Source organism: Bos mutus, chromosome 3, assembly GCF_027580195.1.
Source record: "Bos mutus isolate GX-2022 chromosome 3, NWIPB_WYAK_1.1, whole genome shotgun sequence".
NCBI classification, from domain to species: domain Eukaryota; kingdom Metazoa; phylum Chordata; class Mammalia; order Artiodactyla; family Bovidae; genus Bos; species Bos mutus.
This window is the reverse complement of record NC_091619.1, coordinates 2,345,504-2,372,677: the sequence shown is the minus strand read 5'-3', so window position 1 is coordinate 2,372,677 and position 27,174 is coordinate 2,345,504. Positions and strand designations below refer to the sequence as shown.

At 46.1% G+C, this 27,174-nt stretch overlaps 1 protein-coding gene across 2 annotated transcripts in view; it reads right to left on the bottom strand.

Annotated features, from left to right (window-relative positions):
* Positions 1–15,538, bottom strand: part of CADM3 (cell adhesion molecule 3) — a 31,703-nt gene extending 16,165 nt beyond the window's left edge. Inside the window, exon 1 of one of the 2 annotated variants that reach the window (XM_070365777.1) lies at positions 15,287–15,538. In XM_070365777.1, the coding sequence (XP_070221878.1) occupies positions 15,287–15,368 (82 nt within the window). In that variant the 5' untranslated portion in view covers positions 15,369–15,538. The remainder of the gene's footprint in view (positions 1–15,286) is intronic. The other variant, XM_070365782.1, reaches the window with a different exon arrangement.
* Positions 15,539–27,174: the final 11,636 nt, after the last annotated feature.

The window sequence follows — 27,174 nt, the reverse complement described above, 5'->3', positions numbered from 1 at the left end:
TTTACAGCCAAGTTCACTTTCCCACAGTCACTCTGTTGATAATGCCCTTCACCCATCTGCACACATCTAAGCTCTAACCATCCTTAGAAGCCTATTTGTTTGTGGCACTTCCTTCAAGAAGGTTTCCCTGATTGCCTCAGGTGGAAATCATTTCTGATTTTGTTGTTGTTGTTGTTACATTTTATCTGCTTTTCTTAAATTACACATCAATCTTTACTTTGAGCTAAAAGTTTGGCTTCCCTTCTAAATTATAATAATTCTGCAGGTAGTGTTGATATCTGATTCATCTCTATATCTGGTACCAGCCCTATTACAGCATATTGCACTTAGAAGGTGCTTAATAAATATTTCCTTAATAAATGAATCAAAGATGTTGAACATCTTCAGTTGGGGTAACTAAGTTCAACATATGCCTGTGAAGAGGAAAGAGCAAATCAAACAGGCTAGGAAGAAATGAACCAAGGAAGACGGTCGATATTGCAGAGGCTGAAGCTCTAGAAGGTTACAAGATGGGGGAGAGGGGGGTGGATCTCTATTTATTGATTACCTTCTATGTGTCATGATCCAAGCCAAGTGCTCTGTTTTCATGATTCCAAAATAACCTGTGTATATGTGTTAGTCACTCAGTCGTGCCCAACTCTTTGGGACCCCATGGATTGTAGCCTGCCAGGCTCCTCTGTCCATGGTCTTTTCCAGGCAAGAATACTGGAGTGGGTTGCCATTTCCTCCTCTAGGGGATCTTCCTGATCGAACCCAGGTCTCCCACTTTGCAGGCAGATTCTTTACTGCCTGAGCCACCAGAGAAGCCTGAATAACCCTTTAATAGACATTAGTATGCATTATTGGAGAAGGCAATGGCACCCCACTCCAGCACTCTTGCCTGGAAAACTCCCATAGACGGAGGAGTCTGGTGGGCCGCAGTCCATGGGGTCGCTAAGAGTCGGACAAGACTCAGCGACTTCACTTTCACTTTTCACTTTCCTGAATTGGAGAAGGAACTGGTAACCCACTCCAGTGTTCTTGCCTGGAGAATCCCAGGGATGGGGGAGCCTGGTGGGCTGCCATCTATGGGGTCGCACAGAGTTGGACACGACTGAAGCGACTTAGCAGCAGCAGCAGTATGCATTATGTTAAGGATGAGTTAACTAAGACTCAGAAAATTTAAGTAACTTTTCCATATGATAGATCCAATAAGTACTGAGATAGGGCAGCCTTTAAACTTAGATATCTCTGACCACAAAGCCCAGACATTTTTTTGCACATCTTCACTACACTGCCTCCCATTGTAGAAGCATGTGCTTTGTGTGTGTGGTGGGGGGCAGAAGGTATAGTTGGAAATATTCCTTCCTGCATTGCTAGCCAAGGTTTGTTCACCTAAACAATATTCACAACAGTCACCTGCAATACGATAAAAATTAACAGTGTGGCAAGTTGGAAGTGGGAGCTTGTGGTGTTGGTATGATTTATACTGACTGAGTTATATTTTCAATTGGATTCCTTAATGCATCTTCATCCATACCTTTGGGGGCTCGCCTCAAGGAGCTGGGATGATTCTTTAGTTAAGCAAGCAATAGATGTGTCTGGTTAAAATAGAATCCCTTCACATTTTCATAGCACTCTGGCTCTAGGCTATGAACTAAGATTGCCTTCTGGTTTGCTCTCAGTTGTCTGGGGCTGTTCTTAATGCTTGGCCTATTTACCCATGAGATCCAGTATCTTCAGGACTCCCAGCATTTTAAAGGACAAAGTAGCCCTTTCACTCTGATTCCTTCTGAATGACTGTTCATACTAAGAGGAGCAGAGGTGGGAACTGGAGACTTACTAATGTGCTTTTTAAAGCATACATTGACACCTGTGATTCTGTCTTTCACCCTTAGTACAGGGCCTTACACATAGTTAAGTACTCAATAAATATTTATTGAATAAATACATGAGTAACTGAAATGAATAAAAATGTATTATGTTTCCAATTTAAGTGATGATAGTAGGGAAGTTTATGTGCTTAAAGTTTATTGCTTGGTTGATGTATTTTCCCTGCCCTGTCTGTTTTGGGAATCCACACTGCATGGGCCTTAGGGCCATATATAAAGTCACAGGCGCACATTTGGGACAGTGGGACAAGGGAACAGAGCTCCCCTGCATAACCACTGCTGGCCTTGCAGTGCTTGGGTCCAGAGCTCCACTTCCCAGATTATAGAGAACGCCAGCTCCTTGAGTAGGAGTTAATGGTGATGGTGATGGTAATGGTGATGATTCAGCATTTCTCTAACTCCAGAGTTAAAAATATTCTTCATCCCAGCCTACTTGTTATTCCTCACGACTACCGTGGCAGGTGGGTGGAGGAGTGTTATCTCCAAGGGAAAAACACCCTGGGGGCTGTGGCCCAGAATGCTGAAGGGACCCACTTTTAGGATTTCCCCACCCCCATTGCTGGGCTCCCCGGCCAGGTGATCTCACTCTTGATTCTTCCCTGACCCTAGCTATGTAGTGGATTCTTACATGTATTTCTGTCACACTGAAAGGAGTGGCCATGACAAGGTCAGAACTAGAACTCAGTGCCTGCATCCTTTCCTTATGCCCAGAGCCATATTTTTCTTTAATAGTGAATGTCTGCTTCTGCATTTGGAAGAAAGTGGACCAATCTCATCTGAGGCCCGATTTAATCCATAACTCCAAGATTTGGGAAGGGAGTTACTTTGACCTGCGTAGCTTTAGAGCATAACATCCTGATCACAAAGAACTCTAAACTTCATTTCTCATGCTTGCTCTTGGGTTGCCAGGAATTCTGTTACTTCTGCAGAAGTCACTGTGTAATTTTCTAGTCGAAGACTTTGAGGGCATGAGTGTCAAAATGTTCTCTCTCACTTCCTGCTCTACATTCCTTTTTAACTTTGTCTTCCCCAAGTCCCCAGTTCGCTTCTATTCCCAATATTACAGAGCAGTCAGATGAAAGAAAGCTGGGGCCATAGAGGTAAGAGTTATTTTGTCATCATGGCTTGTATGTTTTTTCAAGTGTACTTCCTTCCCTTCCTGTGGCTCCTCAGGGCAGGCTCCTGTCCCCTCACAGGCAACATGATCCCCTAATGGATCTCCTCACTCAGCTCAGGTATGCTCCAGCTCACATCCACTTCAGAGCCTCAGAGCTCAGTCACGCTTCAGCTGCCTGCCTCCTGATCGGCCTCCTCTCCGGCTCACTGCCCCCGCCACCCTCTCTCTGGCTGGGCTGCTGAGACCTTAGCTTCTCAGTGTTCCCTCCCTCCCTCCATTATTTCTATTGTTGTCTGGCTTTCCCTCCTGGAGTCTTGTTTATCTACTTTCTCTCTGGCTCCCAACAGCCTCTTGGCCCAAAGAAGTCACTACTCTTTGGGAGTGGCTTTACTCTCCCTGGGGCAGGGGGCGTACAGGATATAAGTCAAACTGGATGGTGAACAGGATGGGGAAGAGCACCTTCACTGTAAGGAGTCTCTAACATGCTGATTAGCCACCATAGCTTGGTAAAGTGTAGCCAAGAGAACAAGGGATCTTTACAGAACGAGGGGTCTTATTCTGTTAGGTGATCCAAGAGACTTAGCTTTGGAAGGGACGACTCTGGGCTCAAACAGGCTTATTATTGTAGGCTGGCAGACACCTTTTGGCTGCATCCTAAGCAGTTATTAGAAATGAAAGGCTTTTGTTTCCTGGTGTTGAAATGGTGTGGCACTTAGCTTTTCCAGGCTGAATGAGGAGGAGGGGATCTTTAGGGTAGTTGGCTAGTTGACTAGCTTGCCTGCAGAGGGCGTGAGGTTGAGGTTAAAACAAAAAGCATATTGTGTTGTTAACCCTCTTTTCACTAAAAAACAAACAAAAAACAGTTATCCCAAATGTTTTCCCGTATCCAAGTGTTTTTTTTTTTAAAAACCCCACGTTTTAAGATGCCATGAGTATCTATGTCTGTTCGCTAAAGCCCTGCAATCAATTTGCATGTTCTGGTCATTTTCTACTGACCCCTACTGGCCAGAAGTGGTTACTCCCAAGATAGTTTTGAGTCTTCCAGAGGAGAATGTAACTGATGTCTTTTCTGACTCCACTACCAAAGTTCAGTAATTCCTCACCTTCTTTTCTTGCATCTCATTCTTCCCAAAATATTTTCCCGTCTATGATTCTTAGGTTTCCCTAGTGGCTTAGATGGTAAAGAATCCACCTGCAATGTGGGGGACCTAGATTCAATGTCTGGGTTGGGAAGACCTCCTAGAGAAGGGAATGGCTACCCACTCCAGTATTCTTGCCTGGAAAATTCCACGGACAGAGGAGCCTGGCAGCTTACAGTCCATGGAGATGCAAAGAGTCAGACACAACTGAGTGACTTTCACTTTCACTATGATTCTTCGTGACTTTCACTATGGTTCTTTTCAGTTCAGTTCAGTTCAGTTCAGTAGCTCAGTCGTGTCCGACTCTTTGCGACCCCATGAATTGCAGCACGCCAGGCCTCCCTGTCCATCACCAACTCCCGGAGTTCACTCAAACTCACGTCCATTGAGTTGGTGATGCCATCCAGCCATCTCATCCTCTGTCATCCCCTTCTCCTCCTGACCCCAATCCCTCCCAGCATCAGAGTCTTTTCCAATGAGTCAACTCTTTGCATGAGGTGGCCAAAGTACTGGTTCTTTTAGAGTTGATAAAAATCCCAAGTAGTTTCTAGTGCACACTTTCTGTTTTAAAGACGAAAAAACCAAGGTTCACAGAGGCTTAGAAACTTCTAAGTGTGGTCACACAGACAGTTAGTGGTAGCTGGGTTTATAACCGCAGTCTTCTGTTCTCATTGTCAGTCCTGTGCACTAGCTAATTTGGAAGTTACCATTTAGTGTGACTTTACTTCCAGTGACATCCACTCTTCCTGCTTCCCATCTCCCTCTGCATTGCTGTGAGGAACCCTAGGACTCTGGACCTCCAGGGAAGTCAGTCTGCTAAATGCTGGGCAGGTTAGAGAAGTTGGGGTGAAATGAGGAAGCAGAAGGTGCGGATAATGTCCCCCTACAAATGTCACCATCTTCCTGGCAGATTCCGATTCTTAGAGGAGGCTATGGGGCTGAAGCCGCTTCCGTGCCCTTAGGAATTAAAAGGGTGATGAGGAGGGTGGGCTGTGTGAGTGTTAGCATCTGTGTGGAGAGCTGGTGGATGCTAACCTGATTGTGATGTGGGAGACAGAGACTAGAAGGGAGAAAGCCGCAGAGGAGCTTATCCTATTCTTGAGCTAGTGACAGAAAAAATCTGGAGGCAGAAGTGGGCTTGCAGTAGGCTGAGGGGGGGCCCTCAGAGACTTAGTTAAGATTCTGAGGAGCAGAGACTGGGAAGTGGGTGGCAGAGAAGGAGGTGGGGACAGCTGTTGCTTTGATTTGCTATTGAGTCAGTGTTCTCAGTGCATTAGCACTGGGAGGGAGCCCCGGGCTGGCCCCCAACACAAACAAGCCCCTCTGGAGCCAACACGGTGTTGTAGCAAGAACTGCAGTTGGGAGACAAAAAAGGAAGGGGATCTAATCCCAAAAGAGCCCCTCCTTTGCCTTAGCTCCTGCCTTCCAGGACTGGGCTGTGTGTTCCAGACAAGCATCTAGTGTTCTGTACTAAGACGCTGGGTAGGGTTGATGAGACACAGCAGAGTGGATGGCTTTGTAAGAGCTGCTGGGAACACAGGTTCTGTGCAGGGGGTTGACTCTCACCATTTATTTCTCAAGCAAGCCCCTAAGGTCGGGCATGCAATCACTCCAGTTGCTGACAGCCTTGAACCATTTTAGAAGCATCCTTTCACCCCCATCTCCTCATTCCCTTCTCACCATGTTCACATCCTCAGAAAGCAGGACAGATATGACCTGGGTCTGTGTTCTAACGCAACAGAGAGTCAGGAGGCCAGATTTTGAACTCTTAGATGTCCCTTGAGCCAAGTGCAGGCACTTTATACCCTTTCTCTAAGTGTATGTAATTGCTCTCACACATCTGTAATAGAATTGGGGAAAAATCGCCCCATCTTAGGAAAGTACTTAGGAAAGGAAACATAACAGAGTCAGTGTGGAGTAAATGAAAGCATAATTAAGTTTAACTTGTTGGAAAATATGTTTGCTGCTGCTGCTGCTAAGTTGCTTCAGTCGTGTCCGACTCTGTGTGACCCCATAGACGGCAGCTCACCAGGCTCCCCCGTCTCTGGGATTCTCCAGGCAAGAACACTGGAGTGGGTTGCCATTTCCTTCTCCAATGCATGAAAGTGAAAAGTGAAAGTGAAGTCGCTCAGTCGTGTCCGACTCTTAGCGACCCCATGGACTGCAGCCTACCAGGCTCCTCCATCCATGAGATTTTCCAGGCAAGAGTACTGGAGTGGGGTGCCATTGCCTTCTCTGGGAAAATATGTTTAGCCATGAGAAAATAGGAACTGGGAATGGGCAGGAAAGCCCAGGAACACTGGGGAGAAGTAAAGAATAGATTCCCTAAGGAATATTCATCCAGGTGCCAAAGCCTGGCTCCTAATTGTCCAGAGCCACAAAACCTGTTTGAACAGATGAATGAGTTCCCTTCTCAACAGGCTGTATCTTATTCTCCTTTGCTGTTAATGTCGCACTGTAGATAGTTTAGGCTGATGGCTTGGTGTGGTGGGATAACAATGCTGTGAAAAAGTTTTAATTTGTTAGAAGTCAGGCAAGAGAGCATTCTGGCTCTCTGCCGGCTCTCATTTTACTGACTTGTTTTTACTGTTTCCCTTCACTGGGTGATCAGAGTCAGGGTGTGGATGACAGGTTCAGGGCAGTGATTAGGAGCATCACATGGAGAGAAAACTGCTCTGCTCTGCACACCCACACTGCTCTGGGTCCCCCTCTTCCGCCAATCCCAGCTGAGATTTAGTCTCTTCCCTTCACTTTTCTCACCTAAAAATGTATTTTGCAGCAAGTGGCACATTATTCAATTAGCCTTATTTTGTGCCTTCCTGGGAATTTAGCTGTTTTGTGAGACAGATACATTCCTCCAAGCCCACAGACATCACAGTCCCTGAAATGGCCATTAATTCTGCCATCCCAAAGTTCTCCTCCTCTCCTTAAACTATCATTGAGTGTCTCATCTTTAATGTGGATGTACATTCGATTCTGTTCCCCAAGATGCATGTATATTCCGATGCATATATATTTCAACCTGGTTACTCTCTTTCCCCTTCAGCATGTGTGTCCCTCAACACACACACGATGACTAGTTTTCACTCTTTGTATCTCTGTTTTCCTTTTTTTTTTTCTGTCATAAACACAGCTTTTCTTATGACCCAGATACAGAGCCCTTTTCACAAGCCCGTTATTAATCAGAACCCCTTACGTCCATCCAGCAAACCATATGGTTTAAACTCAGAGATTCTCCTCAAAGCAGAATTCAGAATCCTGCTCAGACTCCCCAGGAGAGGGCCAGAATCCTCTTCTCCCCAGGGCTGAGCTTAGTCCATCTGTCACTGACACTGGACTCCAGGGCTTGGAAACCAGAAGAGAGCTGGCATGAAGCAGCAATTGAGGATAAATGAGAATGTGTGAGGCCCATGGGCTAGTGATGGTGGTTTTTATATTTGTTTGAGATTATAGGATGAGATGAGTGGAGGAAATATATGTGTTTGAAAAGATCTCATCCTTAAGAACTAGAATAAGAACTAGTAAGAACAAGTGAGTCCAGTTGTCTCACTGGTTTGTTTACATTTGCTGAGAGACAAATGATTAGGAGCAGATGGTAAAACAGTCCTCTCATTTTATGATAATGAAAAAACTTTGCTCTTCAAAGACTGACCCAGGCTAGGCTAAGTCTCAAGTAACTTGTCATCTAGGTATTTGTTAGACTCTTGCTGGGTTTCCAAGGAGGGTTGGGTTTTAAGTTAGAAACTCAATAAACCAGTTCACCTTCTGAAGCTTTTTCACTCTGAGGCTTTGGCTGGAATTCTAGAATCCAAATTGGAAGTAAAGAGCTAGATCCCAGAAGAACAAATGAAGGCAAGAAGCAAGGATCTGCATATTCCCAGTAAAACCTGGTGTTGGAAGGACTAGTTTTCCATTCTACCTTGCTGATATCTGTAGCTGTGTGAAGGAAGTAGAGGGCTAAGTAGTGGTTAAATTAGAGATGAATGGCTGAGATACCAGCCTTCATTTCTTTTTTTTTCCCCTAGGGCGAGGTGATACATCTGACCTTTCTTGACCCTGAACTGGAAGTAAATGAGCCAAAGGTGCTTATAATTAGCAATCAATATACAATTAGTGTAGGTCTAGCTGGGGTAAGGAAAAATGAGTCCTGAGAGAAAATAACATTTTAGTTCTTTATGTTATTTAGCTTTCTTACCATTCTCCTGGAGACCTCTGGGCGAAAGATGGAGAGAGATGAGAGGGTTAAAGAACCCCAGAGGTAAGCGCTCACACAGAATGATACACATATTGAAAAAAAGCTGGAATCTCTGCATTAGAATCCTTTCAGAAACATGTCTGCTCTTTATGAGAACAGGGGGCTCAGGGAGATGAGTAGATGCGAGATACTCCAGCTGTTACCATAACCCTAATTCTGTCTTCTTGAAAGCTCACTCATGGAGATAAATCACTTCCATTACCTGTCCTTGAGGAATGAAATTTCTCCTTGTTTCAAATAAGGAAATGGAAGGGGGGTACTGGAAATTAATTCTGGAAACCTGTCTCTCCAGCTTCACTCTGTATAGGTCATTCATAAGTGTTAACTATTATATGAACTATTATGCAAAACTGACGGGGGAAATCATCATTGAGGGGAAGAGAAGCTTGTACAGCTCTGATGTGATGGGAGGAACAGGCTGTCTAGTCTCAGACTGGCAGGGGCTGAGCATTCTTGGCTCCTTGCTGCACTTGACGTCATCAGCTTATTGGCAGATCACCCAAAAGAGTAGCAGAGTCCAGTTTAAAGATGCATCTTCTGAGATATGGCCAAGGACTTGGACTCTGGGATAAGATGGTTACATTAAGGCCATTTAGTCTATCCGAGATGGTTATAATGATGAGGAACATGAGTCATGGATTTGGTATTTATTTTCTATGCCTCTCCCATATTGCATTCTTCTATTATCTATTCTGAGGAGCCAACCTAGATATTGTCTTTGTGTTTACTGCTAAGGCCAAGGGGAAAGGGACAATGAGTATCATGACAGGACAGTTTGGGTTGGTTGTCAGGCTCAGAGTGGTGTTAAGAGGTGTGTGCTCATAAACTGAGTAGGACGCATTTCGCATTCTACATGTATGGTGTATATGGGGTAACTGCACATGAGCAATGCTGTCTCAATCTAAGCCATGACTGTTTGTAGTTCTGTTTTAAATCTATGAGTCCATGTATGGCAAAACATCTGGTTCTTTTGAGGCCATTTGAGGTGACTGTAGGCCCTCATCTCCTGAACATTGCAAATAACACTTTTCCGCCTCAGAATTATTTGTTTTTTCTGTCCCCTTCCTACAGGTGATTAGGCGGTTATGGAGACTCTCCAGATCTGGTCTGGTTCCCCTCTTGCTGGTAGAGCCAGTCAGGAATCATAGCCAAGATCATGTGTGTGTTTGTGGTAGGAGGAGGGAAATCCCATCCCCGTTTTGAGGGCTGCACTGTGGAAAATAAAGAGATTAGGAATTTGGATGGGGAGCAGGACCACGGAGAGCAGCAAGAAGAGCCTGGAGTGTCCCCGTCAGGGGCTAGCACCATGGAGAGCTCAAAGCACCTGTAGTTTGTTCCACAAAGAACAGTAAAACCCGGATCATGGGTTAAGGCAGCCAGCTCGAAAACAATCAAACGAGAAAGAGCAGACATCAGGGTTTCTGCTAGGATCACGCCACACCCATCATTTGCTCTCAAAGGCCTTTTCAAGTACTTTGTTTGAACCTACCACACATGCAACCCAGAGATGGTGCTAAAAAAGTGAGGACCGCCACTGGACTGAGTTTGTCAACATAAGCCTCAGTAATTATAGAAATTACATAAGAATCAGTGGTAGTGGAGAGAGTTTTGATTTGCTGCAACCAATTATGAATGACATTTAGAGTATCTTTAAATGTGGGAAACAGTGCCACAAAGCCTGTGTCTCCTCAGAGACACTAGACATAAGGAAGCCAAAATGTGTATTATCGTTAGGTATGGTATGGGACCCGGAGAAGGAAATGGCAACCCACTCCAGTATTCTTGCCTGGAAAATCCCATGGACAGAGGAGCCTGGTGGGCTACAGTCCATGGGGTCGCAGAAGAGTGGGACAGGACTTACAGACTAAACAACAAACAAAGGGCATGGCATGTATCAGTCAAACACTCTAAGGCACCCCAAATTGATGTGACCAGTCCAATCCTGATCATACATGGAAAAGCATAATGGATTATGCCTTGTAAAAAGGGTATTGTCCTCAGGACTGAGAGGTCTTTGTGTTAGTTGGGAAATTTGGCCACTCTCTTTAGACTTAGGGAAATTTTGGTAAAGGGACAGATAGCTCTCTTTCAGTGCTTATTGCTTCAGTGAAGAATATATAGCTTTAATGAGCTTATATTTTGTAAAAAAAAAAAAAAAAAAAAAACTCAGCCGTTTCATGTGTTCAGGACTCTTATCTCGGTGCTAGAATGGATGGATCTCCTTGTTGTAACAGTGTTGGATTGGGTTTCTACTTGGGTTGTAAAATCCCTGAGCATCAGCTGGTTCTGAGCTGATAAAAAATCATCTCTACTGCTGCTTCTAGAGGAAGAGGCAGGTCTTTGACTCCAGCCTGGTTCTTCCCTATTTTTCAGTTAGATGGAGTATTTGCTCTTAATTTGACTGAGTTATTAGGGACCTGAATCTTTTTCTGATGGCTTGCTTTTCCAGGCTTTTTTTTTTTCCTAGTGGTTTGTTTCTCTCTTATCTCTTATAAGCATTCTCATGAGGACTGCTATTCTCAGAGTTTATGGATGGGTCTCTAGGACATGACCTCATCCAGGAAACAAAATGTTCCAGTGCATAGACCTATAGCCAGTGATGAAACAGGAAGTGTTAACTTGTAGCATAAAAGATGAAAGGAGAGATATAATTACCAAAACTTTCAAATACCCTGGCTTTTTCATTCAGTAGTCAGTTAGGAACTGGTGCATTCTACAGCTTGCATTCATGGAAAACCTGGAGCCTAGATTACCATTCTTCAGTAAAATTCCATTACTGAGAAATAGATGACAAAAAAGGGATTGTTGAGTTGGTTCTGTTGGAGTAGAAAACAACAAAGAATGTGACTAGCTTCATCCCCCGGGGTATAATTTCTCTGATGATAACTGTGAGGGTTTTTTCCTTAGGTTATTTTTTGTGACCTAAGGACAAGAAGCTTTTGATTCCAGTATATATTATTTGGACTCCAAGAAAGCAGCGATGGCAAGGGGTACCAAAATCACTTGTAAGAATTTTCAGAGCAATGGTACAACGACCTGGTCTGCTGTTTCAGAGTGACCAGAACACCAAAAAGATGCCATCTGTGGAATTTTATGGCTGCAGAACTATGAGTCATTCTTCAAGTAAATAGTGACTGTCTCCAACAAGGCACTGTTGAAATTAGATTTGGACCTCCTTTCTTGCTCAGTTGGAAGAGGAGAGAGAGGAAGAGAGAGAACAAGAACCTAAGGATAGTGAACTGTCTCATTTATTGTCAGTCTAGGGTAGAGGATTTCAAACTGTATGTAGCAGAACCTCTGTGCCTTAAGGATTAGGGGAAGTATAGGGAAGTCAAGAAGAAGGGCGAGAGGGTTTCAGGTCTTACTTCTCTGTTTCAAAAAGAGTAATTTTCCTTTGATCTGTTTTATTTATTTGATAAAGAACCTTCACATGTTTAAAGATAAAAGTGAGAAAACCACTGTGCCAGAAGAAACTACTGAGCCCAGCAGTGCCGCCGAGCCCCAGGGAGAGCTCAGGACAGAGTCTTTGGTGTAACTGCTGGAATAGGCAGTTGATATGTACAGCTTGGGTCCCACATCAGACAGACTGGTTCTGTATGGAATTAACTAAACTCTACGCTACCAGCGTCTCTCTGATGCTTCCAGCTTCTCTGTGCCAGAAAATGCCACATCTGAAGGGAGAGCATCTCCTTCCCAAGGATTCCCAGCTGCAACTGGGAAGAGAACAGAACGAGAACAGCTACAGCTGCAACCAGGAAAAGAAACTGGGTGCAGTAGGTCTGCCAAGCAGATCCGTGGGCAGCTCTAGAGCAAATGCCTGCTGGACTTCTCCGGCACATTGGGCATGATCTCTACACTGGGCAGCTGGCCAGGGGGCTGCAGAATGGACGGCAGTGGACAGAAGGTCATTGGGAAGGGAAAGATGTTCATGTGTGAGGCAGTACACTCCAAGGTTAAACTGCTGTATCTTGATCTGAAGGAAAGGGAAGCTGTCCACCTGTCAGTTTCTGTACCAGATCAACTCACAGAGTGCTGGAAAAAATTTGAAAAAGGAGAACCAAGGGACGTTGGTCACAGTGTTGAATGTCGAACAGCTCACCAGAGACAACCACAGGATACATTAAGTTCACGGGCCTTGTAATCCCCCAAACCTGGAACTCCCAACTTCTGCCAACACTAGTGAAAAACTGTGAGAAGGAAGGGGCAGGTGGCTCACTCAGAATGTCTAAACCATTCCTGAGTTTCGAACCACAGCACTAATCGTCAGGTTCAGATAACTATTGTTGCCCTTCTCCAGCCTCAATCCCTGTTCAGTCTGATGAAATCTTAAAAAGTGTATGCTGTACTCCAGGGAGCTGTGTGTGCTGCCACTGAGCTCCCTGCCCAGGGCCCTCAGGAACCCCAAGTCAGGGGTCCTAGACACACCTTCTGTGTGAGCCTGGGCAGAATGGTCATCAGGACCGCCACCCTTGAGTATTAAATCTGTAGACCTGCCTCCCACATCAGAGTAGGGCTGTTCTGATCCCGAAGCTAGGAAGTAGAATTAGATAGAAGATGGTACATGGTCATGTCTCTTCTGCATCAGTGCATCCTGAGACATTACAACCAGACATATGTCCACTGTCAGGACAGACGATGCTCTAGAACGACAATGATGCTTGATTTGACTCTTTTTTTGGGAACAGATCTTCTAACCCATCTCTAAATTCTCAATCCCTCCTCCAGACATTCTTTCTCCATTCAAAATTTATTGGCTTCCACTCTTCCGTCAAGCCACTGCTATGAGAGGTATATATATATTTAGAAGGATAAAGCATTTCTTTTCCTCTAAATCTTAAGCCTGAGTAGGGGCTGAGCCCCCAAATTCAGGACTAAGAAAGAAGAGTGCAGTTAGTGAAGAAAGACCTGGCTAGTACACAGATTACTCTCTTCTCCAGTGTTTGTTTATATCCTAGAGTTGAAGAGCTCACAGCTTTCTGGGATGACTTTGTTCTGTTGAGGTTCCAGCCTGCCCCATCAGTTCCCATTGCCAAACAGAGGTAGTTTGGGTCACGCTTGTCTCTCTTAAACACAGCTAGCAGAATGGGAAGGCCAGGGGCTTCAGGTGAAAGTCAAGGCCTAGTAGAGAGTCCTTATTTGGGTATGTGCACCGCACCCAGCAACCTCTCCTTTGCCTTGCACTTAGCCTGCCCTCCCGCAGGACTCTCTTCACCTCCTCAGTGAGTAGGGTCATCAGTACAGCTGTCCAGGGGAAGGGGGGTTCCACATAGGGGAGAGATGGGGCCTCTGCCCTGTGGTGACTTGGGTAGCAACTCCCTTGGGGAGTGTGAATGGATACAGAGTAGAAGGAGCCAGCTCGCAAGCTGCCCAGTGTCCCCATAACACCAGAAGCTCCTTCTTCATGATGGAGATAGGACTTGGGGAGCAGGTCAGGCGAGATGGAGCAAGTATTCCTCCAGCACCCTGGCTCTTCGCCTGTTTCCTTAAGATGAAATTCTCTACATCATCCTCCCCAGTTTCAACCCCTCCCTTCTCCACCCCCGCCCCGCCCTGTGCCCATCCCTGCTGGCCACTGGGTCCATCGCCCAGGAGCCGCCTCCCCTTTCTCCTCCCCTGCGGTTCTTTCTGTTTTTCGTTGGCATCTGGCCGGGCATAGGCCACCACCCTCCCCCTCACTCTCCCCACATCCCTTGGCTCCGCAGAGGTCCCGGTCCCCCTTCCCCTCCCCCAGCCCAGTCCGCCTCTGCCAGGGGCGGCGGAGACTGGAGGATGCATTCCTTTAGTCCCTTCACCGCCTGCCCTCCCTCCTCCAGGGACCTGAGGCTCTGAGCTGTGCCTCTCTTCCCGGTCTCCCTACAAACTGTCCCCTGCCATCCCATTAAGCGTCAGCAACCTTTAAGAAAGCTGAGGTGCCCCCACAGCGCTGACCTACATAGCCCGGTCCAGGGCGGGAGGGGGTCCCTAGCCCCCTCACCCCTGGCCCCGCCTCCGTTCTCCCCCCACTCTCTTCCTTCAGCTCTCTACCATGACTAACCCAAGAAGGTTTGAGTTCCTGACTGAAGCAGAGGGGGCTAGGCGAGACACCTTACCTCAAATTTGGAAAATCAATTCTCAGCCCAGGAAAGCTTTGGGTTTTCCATGCATCCTCCTCCCCAAATATCTTCAGTCTTCCTTTTGCCCAGTCTCCCTCCCGCTACTCCCCCTCCTCCGCTCCCGTCTGGGTTTCTTTTCCCAGCTTCTGCCACCGTTAGGGACACTGCCATCCGGGGGCCCTCTCCGCCCAGTGTTGTTGTTTTGCTCCGGAGAGAAGCCCCCCACTTCTTTGCCCACGCCCCCCTCCACAGCCTCACCCAGGCCCCCTTCCCTGCCCACTCGGAGCTCCGCCGCGGGTGGGGGGACGGTCGGGGGAGCAGGAATGTTTGCATACAGCAGTTCAGGGGACCGCACTGGCTACCCAACCCCTCCAGACATACATACACAAACAGCCGACACACGCCCTGACTGAAACAGCGACAAATCTCACTCCGCCCCCAACACACACTGACACAGACATACACACAGATACTGACACAGAAACGCAGCCAGACACCAACACAGACGCGCACACCCAGACGCACACGGACAGCAACACAACCAGACCCCGGGCGGCTTGTAACAGACCCAAATCTGCGACTTCACACGCAGACACACTCGACGGTGTACAAGGAGGGGGCATACGCGGCACACCCCACGATCCACAGAGACACGGATGCTCGGAGACAGACACAGGGTATCAGGAGCGGCTGGCGACTCGAACCCCCGCTTCCAAACAAAGCCAACGGGCTCCCTCCGCCCCCTCCGCCGGTCGGAGCCCCCGCCCCGGCCCCTCCCCACCTCCCCTGGCGCCGCCCCCTCCCTCACTCACCGTCCTGGGAGAGGTTGGCCCCGCCGGGCGCCCAGCAGCAGGCGAAAAGCAGGAGCAGGGGCAGGGCGGAAGGGGCCCCCATCGCGCTTCCCGGCCGGCTCCCTGGCAGGGCGCTGGCGAGCCTGGGTCCCTGGGGGCTGGAGCTGGGGAGGGGGTAGACGACGCCACCGACCGAAAGGGCGCCCCCGAGCCGCTTCGGAGCCCGGGGCCGAGGCGGGGACCGGGAGGGAGCCGGCGCTGCTGCAGTCGCGGGGATTAAATAGGGCGCTCGGAGCAAACCATTCGGTTGGAGGTGGAGGGGGGGTGACGGGGGGCTGGGCTGGTCGCGGGGGGGACCGGCTGCCGCATTCCCCACTCCCCCCGCCTGCCGCACCCCCTCCGCGCCGTCGTGGTGCCTTCCACCCTCTCCCCCGGGAGCTCCACCAGCCCGGCTCGGGCGTGGAGCAGAGGGAGCGAGCTGGCTCAGCAGTGGGACCCGGCGCCCACCCCTCCTAGACTTGAGGTGGAGGGAGGGGAGTCGGGCAGGGCCTGGGGCCAGCTGGCGGGAGCTGCCACTGCAGGCCTGGGCTAGGGCGTGCCCACTAGCCCGAGAGCTTCTCGGCCCCGCCCTCCTTCCTTTGGCAACTGGGGATCCCCAGGAGTGGGATGCCCCTAGGGTGCCCCTATCAACAGTGTGCCCAGGGACATCTCTGCAATGGGTAACCGGTTACCCTGGTCTTTTTCCAAAGCACTAACATCCCTAGTTCCTCTGACGAAAGAGCCCCTACTTAGACGTCCAGCAACAATTTGTGGCCCCAGGCAATTTCCTTTGAAAGGCATCTTCCAGCAAGCCCCCAGGCCATGGGAATCAACACTTCCCTCAATCCCTCAAAGAAATTACTCCCAGTCTAACATCAGCGGTTTCCCTTCAGATTCTGCCGAACTGAGCAGCCTACAACGCATCTCAGTGGTTTTCCCCCTTAATCCTTTCTATTCCCCGACTTTACTCCCAACCTTTCCCAATATGTTTCTTCTTTATATTTCAGAGGATCTTGTCCTTCGTTTTTCAAGTTTTAGTGAGTAAGATTCTAGGTGAATGGTGTGATCTACAGATTCTCAGGAAGCTACTCTCTTAAGGACCCTATGTGGCTTCTTGCCCCTGAGGCCAGATGCTAGATGAATGAGAGCAGTAGGGTGTCTGTACTTGCTCTTGGCTCAAGAATTCCAAGCCCCTGGGGCTTGCTTTTTTTTAAAAATTGTGATTGAAGATCTCTGGAAGAGTCTTAGTAGATCTCAGAAAGAGATCCTCCTGAGTCAGTTTTGCTCCAACTTACCTCTTAGGTATACACTCCTAAATTTTAGAATCTCTGAATCAAAGAATTTTATGTATATGAGTATTTTTTAGAAAATATTTGATACAATCCTTATTACACAGGTGCAATTGAGATTCAAAGGGTATGAACTGATCTATCCAAGATTAGACTGACAATAGTAGAAAACACAAGTGTTGGCCAGGACATGGAATAATATAATTTTTGAAATGCCCTCTAGTCTTGGGTAGTATGTACAGATGTGAAAGTTGGACTATAAAAACGGCTGAACACCAAAGAATTGATGCTTTTGAATTGTAGTCTTGGAGAAGACTCTTGAGAGTCCCTTGGACTACAAGATCAAACCAGTCAATCCTAAAGGAAATCAACCCTGAATATTCATTGGATATTGGCACTGAAGTGCCAATACTTTGGCCACCTGATTTGAAGAGCTGACTTGCTGGGAAAGACCCTGATGCTGGGAATAATTGAGGGCAAGAGGAGAAGGGGATGACTGAGGATGAGATGGTTGGATGGCATCACTGACTCAATGGACGTGAGTTTGAGCAAACTCTGGGAGACGGTGAAGGACAGGGCAGCTCATGGGGTCACAAAGAGTTGGACACAACCTAGCAACAAAACAACAGCCAATCCTGGAAGGCCAGTTTTGTCCCTAGATCAGAGATTTGGGTGCCTGTCTTCTAACTTCTGGGTCCATCCCCTCTCTGCACTGACTATGCATCACCATACTAATCTTCAATGTTTGAGTAATCTTTCCCCCTCTCAGACAGCTTTTGCAGCTGTCTGTGATGGACTTAATGTCTCTGTCCCCTAGTAACTCAAGGACAAGGATGTGGAAAGAAAGTGAAGTCGCTCAGTCGTGTCCGACTCTTTGGGACCCCATGGACTGTAGCCCACCAGGCTGCTCCGTCCATGGGATTCTCCAGCCAAGAATACTGGAGTGGGTTGCCATTTCTTTCTCTAGGGAATCTTCCCGAGCCAGTGATCGAACCTGGGTCTCCCGCATTGCAGGTAGAAGCTTTAACCTCTGAGCCACCAGGGAACAAGGATGTGGAAGGTACCCTGTAATCAATAAAGTGAAAGTGAAGTTGCTCAGTCATGTCTGACTCTTCAAGACCCCATAGACTGCAGCCTATCAGGCTCCTCCGTCCATGGGATTTTCCAGGCAAGAGTACTGGAGTGGGGTGCCATTGCCTTCTCCAGTAATCAGTAAAGCTCGATATATATGTTAGTCACTGGTGGAGAGGACAAGAGAGAATATTCTCCAGGAAGACCCTTAAGGATAGCCAGAAAGCTGCCCCTCTGTTTTTCTTCTGTTTGTGGAGTTTACCCATGGTTTCTGGGAGAAGAGCTCTGCCTACCTCTTGAACATTTCTTGAGTGTCTGGGTGGTTATTAAAAATTATTTATAAGACAGTTTTTGACCACCTTGGGTTGTCTGACTTGCCTACCTTGACTCATCTCAGTGACTCCAAACTGTCCTGCTGCATTGGGGTTCTCTGTCTCCCTGGGGGTTCTCTGATGCCTTGAAATCTCTGAGTCAGAGATGGAAGGAGAAGTGTGCTTGAAAGATACAATAAGGACACCTGGTATAAGAAAGAGGAGAGGCTGTGCTATGGGATAGACAGGAGGGAAGATACAGGGGAAAATGGACCTTCTGACTAAGGTGGGATTAGGTTGGCGTGAACTTAGTCATGCAGCAAAAAGGAATGAGTGGGTGTGTTTTCAAAGGGAGAATGAAGCTTCAGAGAAGAATCATGCTATCCTAGTTAAAGAGTCTTGATGGATAAAGAGTGTTATCTTTGGAGCTAGAAGTTTTAAAGATCATCTAAGTGGGATTAAGAGAGGACAGGTTAGCGTTGAGGGGAATGAGAGTGGGGATGGGTGGGATTGGGATGCTAGGATGTAGGATTAGGTCCCAAGCTTCTGTAACTAATCACCTTTTCCATCTGCTGCTCTGCTGATCCGCTTCTGCCTGTCCTTTAATTCTCTAATGACTGCTGGTCTGGCCCCACCCTCTACTGTAACTGCAAGGGAAGAGAACCAAGGGTGGGAGGAGAGGGGGAGAGCTTTTGTGGAGAGTATTAAGCATGAGCAAATGAGACTCTGGAATGCTCTTTTCCTACTAGTTCCTTCTCTCTTTTCTGCATCATCAGCATCATCTTGGCAGCACTTTAGGGTCTGGGAATAGGAAGCAGTCATTGGCTTTTAGAAATACAGGATAAAAGAGTATTAGAATTTGTAAGGGACCTTCAAGATTACCTAATGAATACCCCTTGTTGAACAGATAAAGAAAACGAAACACAGAGGACTTAGGTGACTTCTGTGTTCACACAGCTGTGGAGTAGAGGGGTTACAGTATTGGATAAATAAGGCAGATATACCCATGGGAGCAGGAGGGATAAGGAGAATCGTTTTTCTCTGGGAGTGTCCACTTTGAGGAATTCTCACTCCTGGCTGTCTCAGAGTGAAAGGGTCATGTCTCCTGCAGAGGCAGATGGATCCATTTGGAATAGCTCCTTACCTCTAACCACTCTAATGCTCTTTGTCCCTGGGCACCCAGCCTCTTACAGGCAGCCCATTCACTAGGAATAGAGTTTTACAAAGAAAGCCTGAACTACAAGGATTATCCTCAGCCCGAAAACAGGTAAAATAAAAGTATCCATGTTGGATTGTGATCTCTATGGTTACTTTTCCCTGTAGAATGCTATGATATACAATCAGTGTTTCCCAGAGACTTGCACAGAGTCTGGAGTGGGTTGTCTATGAGATTCAAGAACTGGTCAGCACAGTGAGAACTGGGGGGAGCAGAGAAGGGGAGTGGAGAGAAGGCAAGTGCTGGCTCCTGGGTGCCCTTGTCCACTCAGCAATAGCCTGGGTGGCTGGGGGTGAGGAATGTGGCTCTGGCACTGGTTCTGGGCTGGATACAGCTGTGTGGGCCCTGGGCATTCCTTTCCCCACGTGGCTCCTCTTGGGGATGGAGGAGGGCAGGGACTTGGCCTGAGTGGGGTGAACACTACATATTCATCTAGGAGGGAAGCGAGAGCACCTGCAGAAGAAAAACTCTGAACTCTGGCTCAGTTCTGCTTTGCCCTCTAACCCTTGGCCTCTGTATGACTTTTTCTTTATCAGTAAATTCTGCACAGGCTTCCACATTTGCTTTCCTCTTTAGTCTCCCACACAAGCAAACCAGGATTCCTCATACTGCTTCTTATTTCTATTATCCAGTCTTAATTAACCCTATCCTTAATAAAAACCTTTGTATGTGTTTTAATTCTAACCTTAATTGAATTCCAATTTCAACCCTAACCCTAATCTTTTATAGACTCTAACTACTAATCCCAATACCAACTCCAATTTAATTGTTAATTTTAAGCAGCATCTTAATTCTAACCTGTTGTAAGCAACCAATTTGGGATAGCAACTTGTTCATAATAAAAATGATCATAGGTACCATTTTTTGGGGGGGTGGGGATTGGGGGAAGCTTTCCTGGTAGCTCGGCTGGTAAAGAATCTGCTTGCAATGCAGAAGACCTGGGTTCAATCCTGGGTTGGGAAGATCCCCTGGAGGAGGGCATGGCAGTATTCTTGCCTGAGAATCCCCATGGACAGAGGACCCTGGTGGGCTATAGTCTATGGGGTCGCAAAGAGTCGAACACAACTGAACAACTAACACACACCATTTTTTTGAGAATCTGTTGTACGCCAGACTTTGCACTGGGCTCTTTACTTGCACGGTATGTCATTTAATACCTGAAATACCCTAATATGGCTGAGATTATTAGCTGCATTACAGATATGAGGAAACAAAGGTTTAATGAGATTATGTAATTTGTAAACAGTGAATCCAAACCCACTGTTGGTGTTCATTTCTCTTTCTCCTAACAAATACTTTCTGATTGGGCTTTTCCTAAAATCCTAACTAATTTTGACTTGAATAACTTCTAAATTACTGAATGTCTTGAGAGTATATTATTAGTTAAGCTTAAAAAAAATAAATAGTGGTACAAAATAGAAACCAAACAAGCCAACAAAAAGCCCAAATTTTCCCTGCCCAGAAATCCCATTGCCACTTTAAAACATTAAAGTCATGTGTTTATAGAGTTAAAATAATCAAACTAAAAGGAGCAAAGTAAAAGGAAAAGGCTTCTCTCCTCCCCAGACTTTCCATATTGAGCCACCCCTGGGGGCATTGTTCCCATTGGAGTTTTGCAGCACAGCAGTCCAACCTCCCACAATGAAGCACTTAAAGTCAAAATAAACACCTACCAGTGAAATCACCATATATATACATGTGACTTAGGCATGAAGCTCTCTAGACAATTTGAATTTATCGTGAACAATAACTGTTAAAGGCTAATGATCTGTGACTTCCTGGAAATATATTGATTGGCCCAAAAGTTTGTTGGGGTTTTCCATGAAATGTTACAAAAAACCCAAATGAACGTTGGGGCCAACGCTATAGTAAGTATGGAGAAGGAAATGACACCCCACTCCAGTATTCTTGCCTGGAGAATCCTATGGACGGAGGAGCCTGGTGGGCTGCTGTTCATGGGGTCACACGGAGTCAGACATTACTGTATCAACTTAGACTTAACAGTGACCTGCCAGGTTCCATGCTAAACTCTTTCTTGTCCTTTTTAACACTCACAAGTTCCCCCATGCGGTATGCCTTTACCCCTATTTTACAGATGAGGACAGCAAGGCCCAGAGAAGCCAAAATCACAAAGATGTAGAATGAGAGACAGAGGTTTCCAAGACAGATTCGTCTTACTATACAGCATCAATTTTTAACTACTAGACTTAGACAAGGAGGCTTGTTAGAGAGGAGGTCATATGAGCTTTGTTCTAAAGGAGAAAAGGGGAGTTGTTTGATATTAGAAAGGAGGATGACCTATAAGACTACAGATGGACTCAGATGGATATGGGAGGTGACTATACAAGGGGAAAAGGAGCAAGATAGCTAGCAAATGGGGGGAAGTGAGCGAAAGGGGAGAGCATAATAGGGGAATAGAACAAATATGAGTGGAGACCTGGGAAGTTTTATGTGATAAATTCAGGCAAAAATAAAATCAGGTAATGAGTATGTGTGCCGCTGTTGCTTCGGCTACAGGCCGATTGATGTGTATGGGAAAGACAGTAGGCACACAGAATCATCCACAAACGAAAATACACATTTGGTTACATGGATATCTGTGGCCTCTCCAACAAAAGATCTCTGCACCCCTCCCCTTACATCCTGGGTCCCAGCAATATCAAAGGGCTTGTAATTTCCCGAGCTCTCTGTGTTGTTTCATGCCTCAATGTCCTTAGGCATACCATTTTCTATACCTGGATTGCCCATCTCATTAAGCCTGGTGAAACTTGTGCTTGTGTTTATTCATCCAAACTTTGATTAGGTGTCGTTGACTCTGTGAAGCCTCCTATACAGAGTTAATCACTCCTCGCTAGGTGCTACCATCATATTGAATATATCCTTCGGCTGTTACACCTTTTTCCCTGTGTTGTGATAGTTTGTCTACATGTTTTCTCTTTTGTGAGCTCACGGAGGGCAAGAATGATATTTCATGAATCTTATTATTCCCAGTGCTTAGCTTAGAAAGAGAAAAATAGCTGATTCTCAGTTAATTCTACTGAATTAGGCTGCAGTGATATATTTACAAACACACAGGCTTGATCAATTTTTTTTTTTTTCAGAAACACAAACATGTATATAATCTGACTTCGTTGGTATACTCCCTGAGTTTGTATGTGTTCATATAGATGCAGTGTGTCCCAAATTAGGTGAATGACTCTAATACACATATTTTCATCCACTTATTTAAGATAACATTTTGTAATTCTTGGAATTGACTTAGAGCCTGCCATTTCCTTTTGCATATCTTCAGTTGTGGAAAATTTCCATCCTTGGAGGTTAGCTTTTAATTTTGAAAATAGCCAAAGGCCTTTGGGATCCAAGTCTTATGGATAAGTGACAGTTCATGTTGGGTAATACAAAGAAAGATGAGAGTTGCCTATTAAGTAATAGTAATGGCTTAGAGGTTGACTAATATGTTGGTTCTGAAGGCAGTTCCCAGAGTCCTAGAAAATTTCTAAGCAGTGGCATTCTGGTCTATTTGTTAGTACAAACAAAATCAAATAAGGGTTTTGTCATTTTATAGTCACACTTAAGTATAAGAAGACAAAAAAATCATTTGTCCAGAATGGAACTCTTTTATCATTAGTTCATGCGTTTATAGTTTATTGAGTTTTTATGTGCAGTACACGGTGCTAGTTAAAAGTGGCTGTTTTGACCCAGCTGTTCTGTTGTGGTCTATAAAAAGAAATCTATAAACCCAGATTTCATTTTTATAATTACAAAACAAAATGATCAGTGGATGCTCTTACCCCATCTCCAATTCCCACCCTGGTTTTGAGCCTCATCTTGTCTAAGAGGAATAATGCAAGGGTCAGGGATAGGATAATACTTATGGATGCAACTGAACTGACACTAATGGCTTACTTATTAGAATCATTAGTAAGAGTGAATATTTTAAAAATGCCATGTCTAGTGCTGGCCTCTAGAGAATACAAAGATAAGTAAGTCAGGAAACCTACCTTCAAGGAACTGATGGTCCAGTAGGAAAGATAGGCGAATGCAGAATCACTCTACCATGTGATAAATGCGACAGTGCAGTGATATTTAAGGCATCTTAGAATCGGGGAGGAGGCAGGGCTTAAATTTATAGAAAACCTTAATAAATGACTAGGGAGTTGGCCAACTGTAAAAGGAATGAAAGGTATTACAAAAGGGAACAGCATATCCAAAAGCAAGAAACAGAATCATCTGTTGTGGCTAGATTGTGAAGGGAGTTTTTGCTGGAGATTGCTTTTTATCCCGACGACAGAGTCACTGAAGGGTTTTAGCAGGGAAATGTCAGGGCCAGATTTGCGTTGTAGGGTGGTAACTCCGGCCGTAGTGGATGGGTGGACTGCAGACTACACAGCATTTGACTCAGAAGCCTGACCATTCTGGGGACCACCAATCCAGCTCCATGACGTTGAGTAGGACCCACTGAGGGTGGTCTTGTCCCATCCTAGGGGTAGTTTGGAGATAACCCCAGGCTACTGTAGTTGGACCCAGACGTCAGTATATAGACAATGTGTAGACAATGCTGTGGAGCATACAGACCCAAGCAGTGGTGCCAAGCAACGTTAAGTTGTATGCAGAAGGGGCTAGGTACCCTGACCAGCTGTCCCAGCTTGCCAGAGGCATTTTCTAGGACTTTTCAGTGCTAAAATTGAAAAATCCAGACAAACTGGGATGAGGTTGGTCTCCACACAGTTCCTGGCAGAAACAGCCTCCATTTAAGGGCAACCATTACTCAGACCATCTCCCCAGCAAGCAGCTGGGGTCATCTCCAGGCCAGGCCGGAGAGGAAGGAAAGTTGAGCGTGCTCTTTCCCATTTTAGGGGAAGGAAGGGCTGGGAAGGGATGGGGTAGTCATGAGTCTGAATAGCTAGGCTAGTTGAGCAGGAGGGGAGAGGAAAGGCTAAGTAGGAGGCAGCGGGTGGAGACTGGGTTTTGGTACCAGATCTCACCTCTGTTCTCTGAGATCCGGGCTCTCTGCCGGTGGTAAGAGAGCTCTCTGCAGGCTCAAAACAGGATTGCAGAGAACGAATTGGATGTATATATTTAGCTTTTCATTCATGCATGGAGTTCATATACAGTTGACCCTTGAACAACACAAATTTGAACTGCCCTGGTCCACTTACATGTGGAGTTTTCCCAACAAACATACAGTTAGCCCTCTGTATAGGGGGATACGGAACCTGACCATGCGGAGGGCCAGCTGTGAGGCATGTAAGCATCTGCAGGTTTGGTATCCTGGGGCGGGAGTGGGGGCCTTGAACCAGTCCCTGTGGATACTGAAGGGTGACTGGTCACACCGTCCTTCGATATCCATGGAGCGCTTCCTGCATGCCTGGCACTTTGCATGTGCTTACATCACTCAGTCTTCATGTATAGCCCTGTATCTTGTAGGTATTCACATTCCCATTTTAACAGGTGAAGAATGAGGCTCAGGAAATTTGGTAACTTCCTACAAGTTACACATTAACTGATGGAGTTCTTGGTCATGCAGAGAAACCGATACATCCATCTGTTCCTGATCATAAGACTTGTGTGGAAAGTGAAGTGAGAGTCACACAGTCTTGTCCGACTCTTTGTGACCCTATGGACTATACAGTCCATGGAATTCTCCAGGCCAGAATACTAAAGTGGGTAGCCTTTCCCTTCTCCAGGGGATCTTCCCAACCCAGGGATCCAACCCAGGTCTCCTGCATAGCAGGCGGATTCTTTACCAGCTGAGCTGGTACTCCCAAGAATACTGGAGTGGGTAGCCTATGTCTTCTCCAGCAGATCTTCCCAACCCAGGAATTGAACTGGGATCTCCTGCATTGCAGATGGATTCTTTACCAACTGAGCTACCAGAGAAGTCCTGATATCAAGGAAGCCCTGAGGTGGGGGCACTGGTTAAAAATAATACAGGTATCCTGGAGTTTCTCATTCCATAGGTTAATAATAAAAATTCCTGACCTCACTGCTACTAAGTGCTCCCAGATGATGCCTCCGTCCTGACATTCCTGAGAAACAGCACCCCACAGCTTGAGGATCCTTACAAGGAACTCACTAATTACTGAGAGAACTATATCTGTAAATAGTCTATTGTGTTAAGTTTTAAAACCAAAACATATCACTGAATCTTTCAACAGATAATTTCCTCGACTCTTCCTCTCGGTGATGGCTGACCTTGTTTGTAAAACCCTCGGCAATCTGGCCCTTGCCTATGTCTCTGACCTCGTCTTACCTTTTGGCCACATTGTCACTCCCAGCTTGTCCTTTTTGTACCTCTAACAACCAAGCTCATGCCCACCCTAATCCTTTGCACTGGCTGGTCCTCCTGATCTTAAACTTCCCTCTCTGCTCTGTGCAAAGCTGCTCTTGCTTGCACGTCTCAGTTTGAATGTCTCCTCCTCAGAGAAGCCTTCCCATTCCCTTGTAATCCATTAGCTTCTCTGCTCAGTTGTCAGTCATGTCTGACTCTTTGCAACCCTTTGGACTGTAGCCTGCCAGGTTCCTCTGTCCATGGGATTTTCCAGGCAAGACTACTGAAGTGGATTCCTTCTCTGATCAGTTAGCATTTTCTGCTATTTTTAAAAATAATTTATCTTTGGTTTATTTGTTGTCTGTATTCCTTCTCCCAGTAGATACAAGCTTCATGAGGAAAGAAACCCTGTCAATTTATCTGCCAAGTTGTGTTGGCAGAAACCGAAAGGATGGTGCACATTAGGTTGCTGCCACAGAATCAGTGCTTATTAAATGTTGTTTGAACGAATTCATGGAAGAGGACTCTCTCCTTCATCACATCTGGAAGAGTGTCCACATTCTTTCATTTGACACATTGATTTTACAACCAAAAACCTCCTACTATCATAAGGCTTTTCCCTCTGGTTCATGAAAGAAGACCTCTTTCTCTTTCCTAGCCTTTAGGACACATCTCTCTAGAGGCTGCAACACTGTTATTAAATTGCTCCTCAACCTCCTATATGTCAGGTAAAATGTCTTAATTCTTAACCTTCTGCCAATTCCTTTATCATTTCAGAACCTCTTCCCTGATTCTTTCCTCTTAGATAGTTGAGTTCAGAACAGGTCCCAGGAGGTAAGAGAGGCCATGGCTGATGGTTATGAGTTGAACATGAGACACAGTTCCAGGCTCTCTTGTATATTGTTCTGCTCTCCTTGATTTTTAAGCTGTCTTCCTTGGCTGACTCATGATCACTTGTGATCCATGTTGGTCCTAAGACCTTTCTATGCCCTGAAATTCTGGAGCTTGCTACCTGTCCAGTAGCATTCCCTTGCCGGGTGACACTTGATGAGATTTGCCAGCAGAGAGTCCAGTCTGAAGGCTTCTTTGTGGACTAGTGCCCCACTACCTCTCACCACCTGAAACCCTGGTTAGTGTGGTGTGGACGAAGGAGGCCAGGAGTGGCTGTGTGTCCTCTTCTAAGGAAGTTAAACAGGCTCTGGGTCCAGCTGCAAGGAGCCATTCTTGACATCTTATAGCGTAGTGCAGGGCAAAGCATGGCTTTTGAAGTTGGACTTTCCTGGGCTTGAATATCAACTGTGCCACTTCCTTTATTTGAGATCAATCTTTTCACTTGTGAAGTGTTCCACTTTGTTATTTTCCATCTTGTCGTGAAGATTAAATGAAGACATTTATGCAAAACTCTTAGCTAAGAACTCAACCCATGTTAGTTACCTCTCTCTGTGCCCCTTCACCTTAGAGCAGATATGTGTGGAATATTTCTCTGTTCTACTGGTGTGCTGGTGTACTGGTGTGCTGGTGTGCAGTACAATCTTTCTCTGTGCCCATTGTCTGAATAGAAAGCACTTTTTGGGTCTAGGTTGTTGATCAGTCACTAAGTTGTTCTCGAAATCTTTTTGGCCCCATGGACTGCAGCACACCAGGCTTCCATGTCCTTCATCATCTCCAGGAATTTGCTTAAACTCATGTCCATTGATTGACTCGGTAATGCC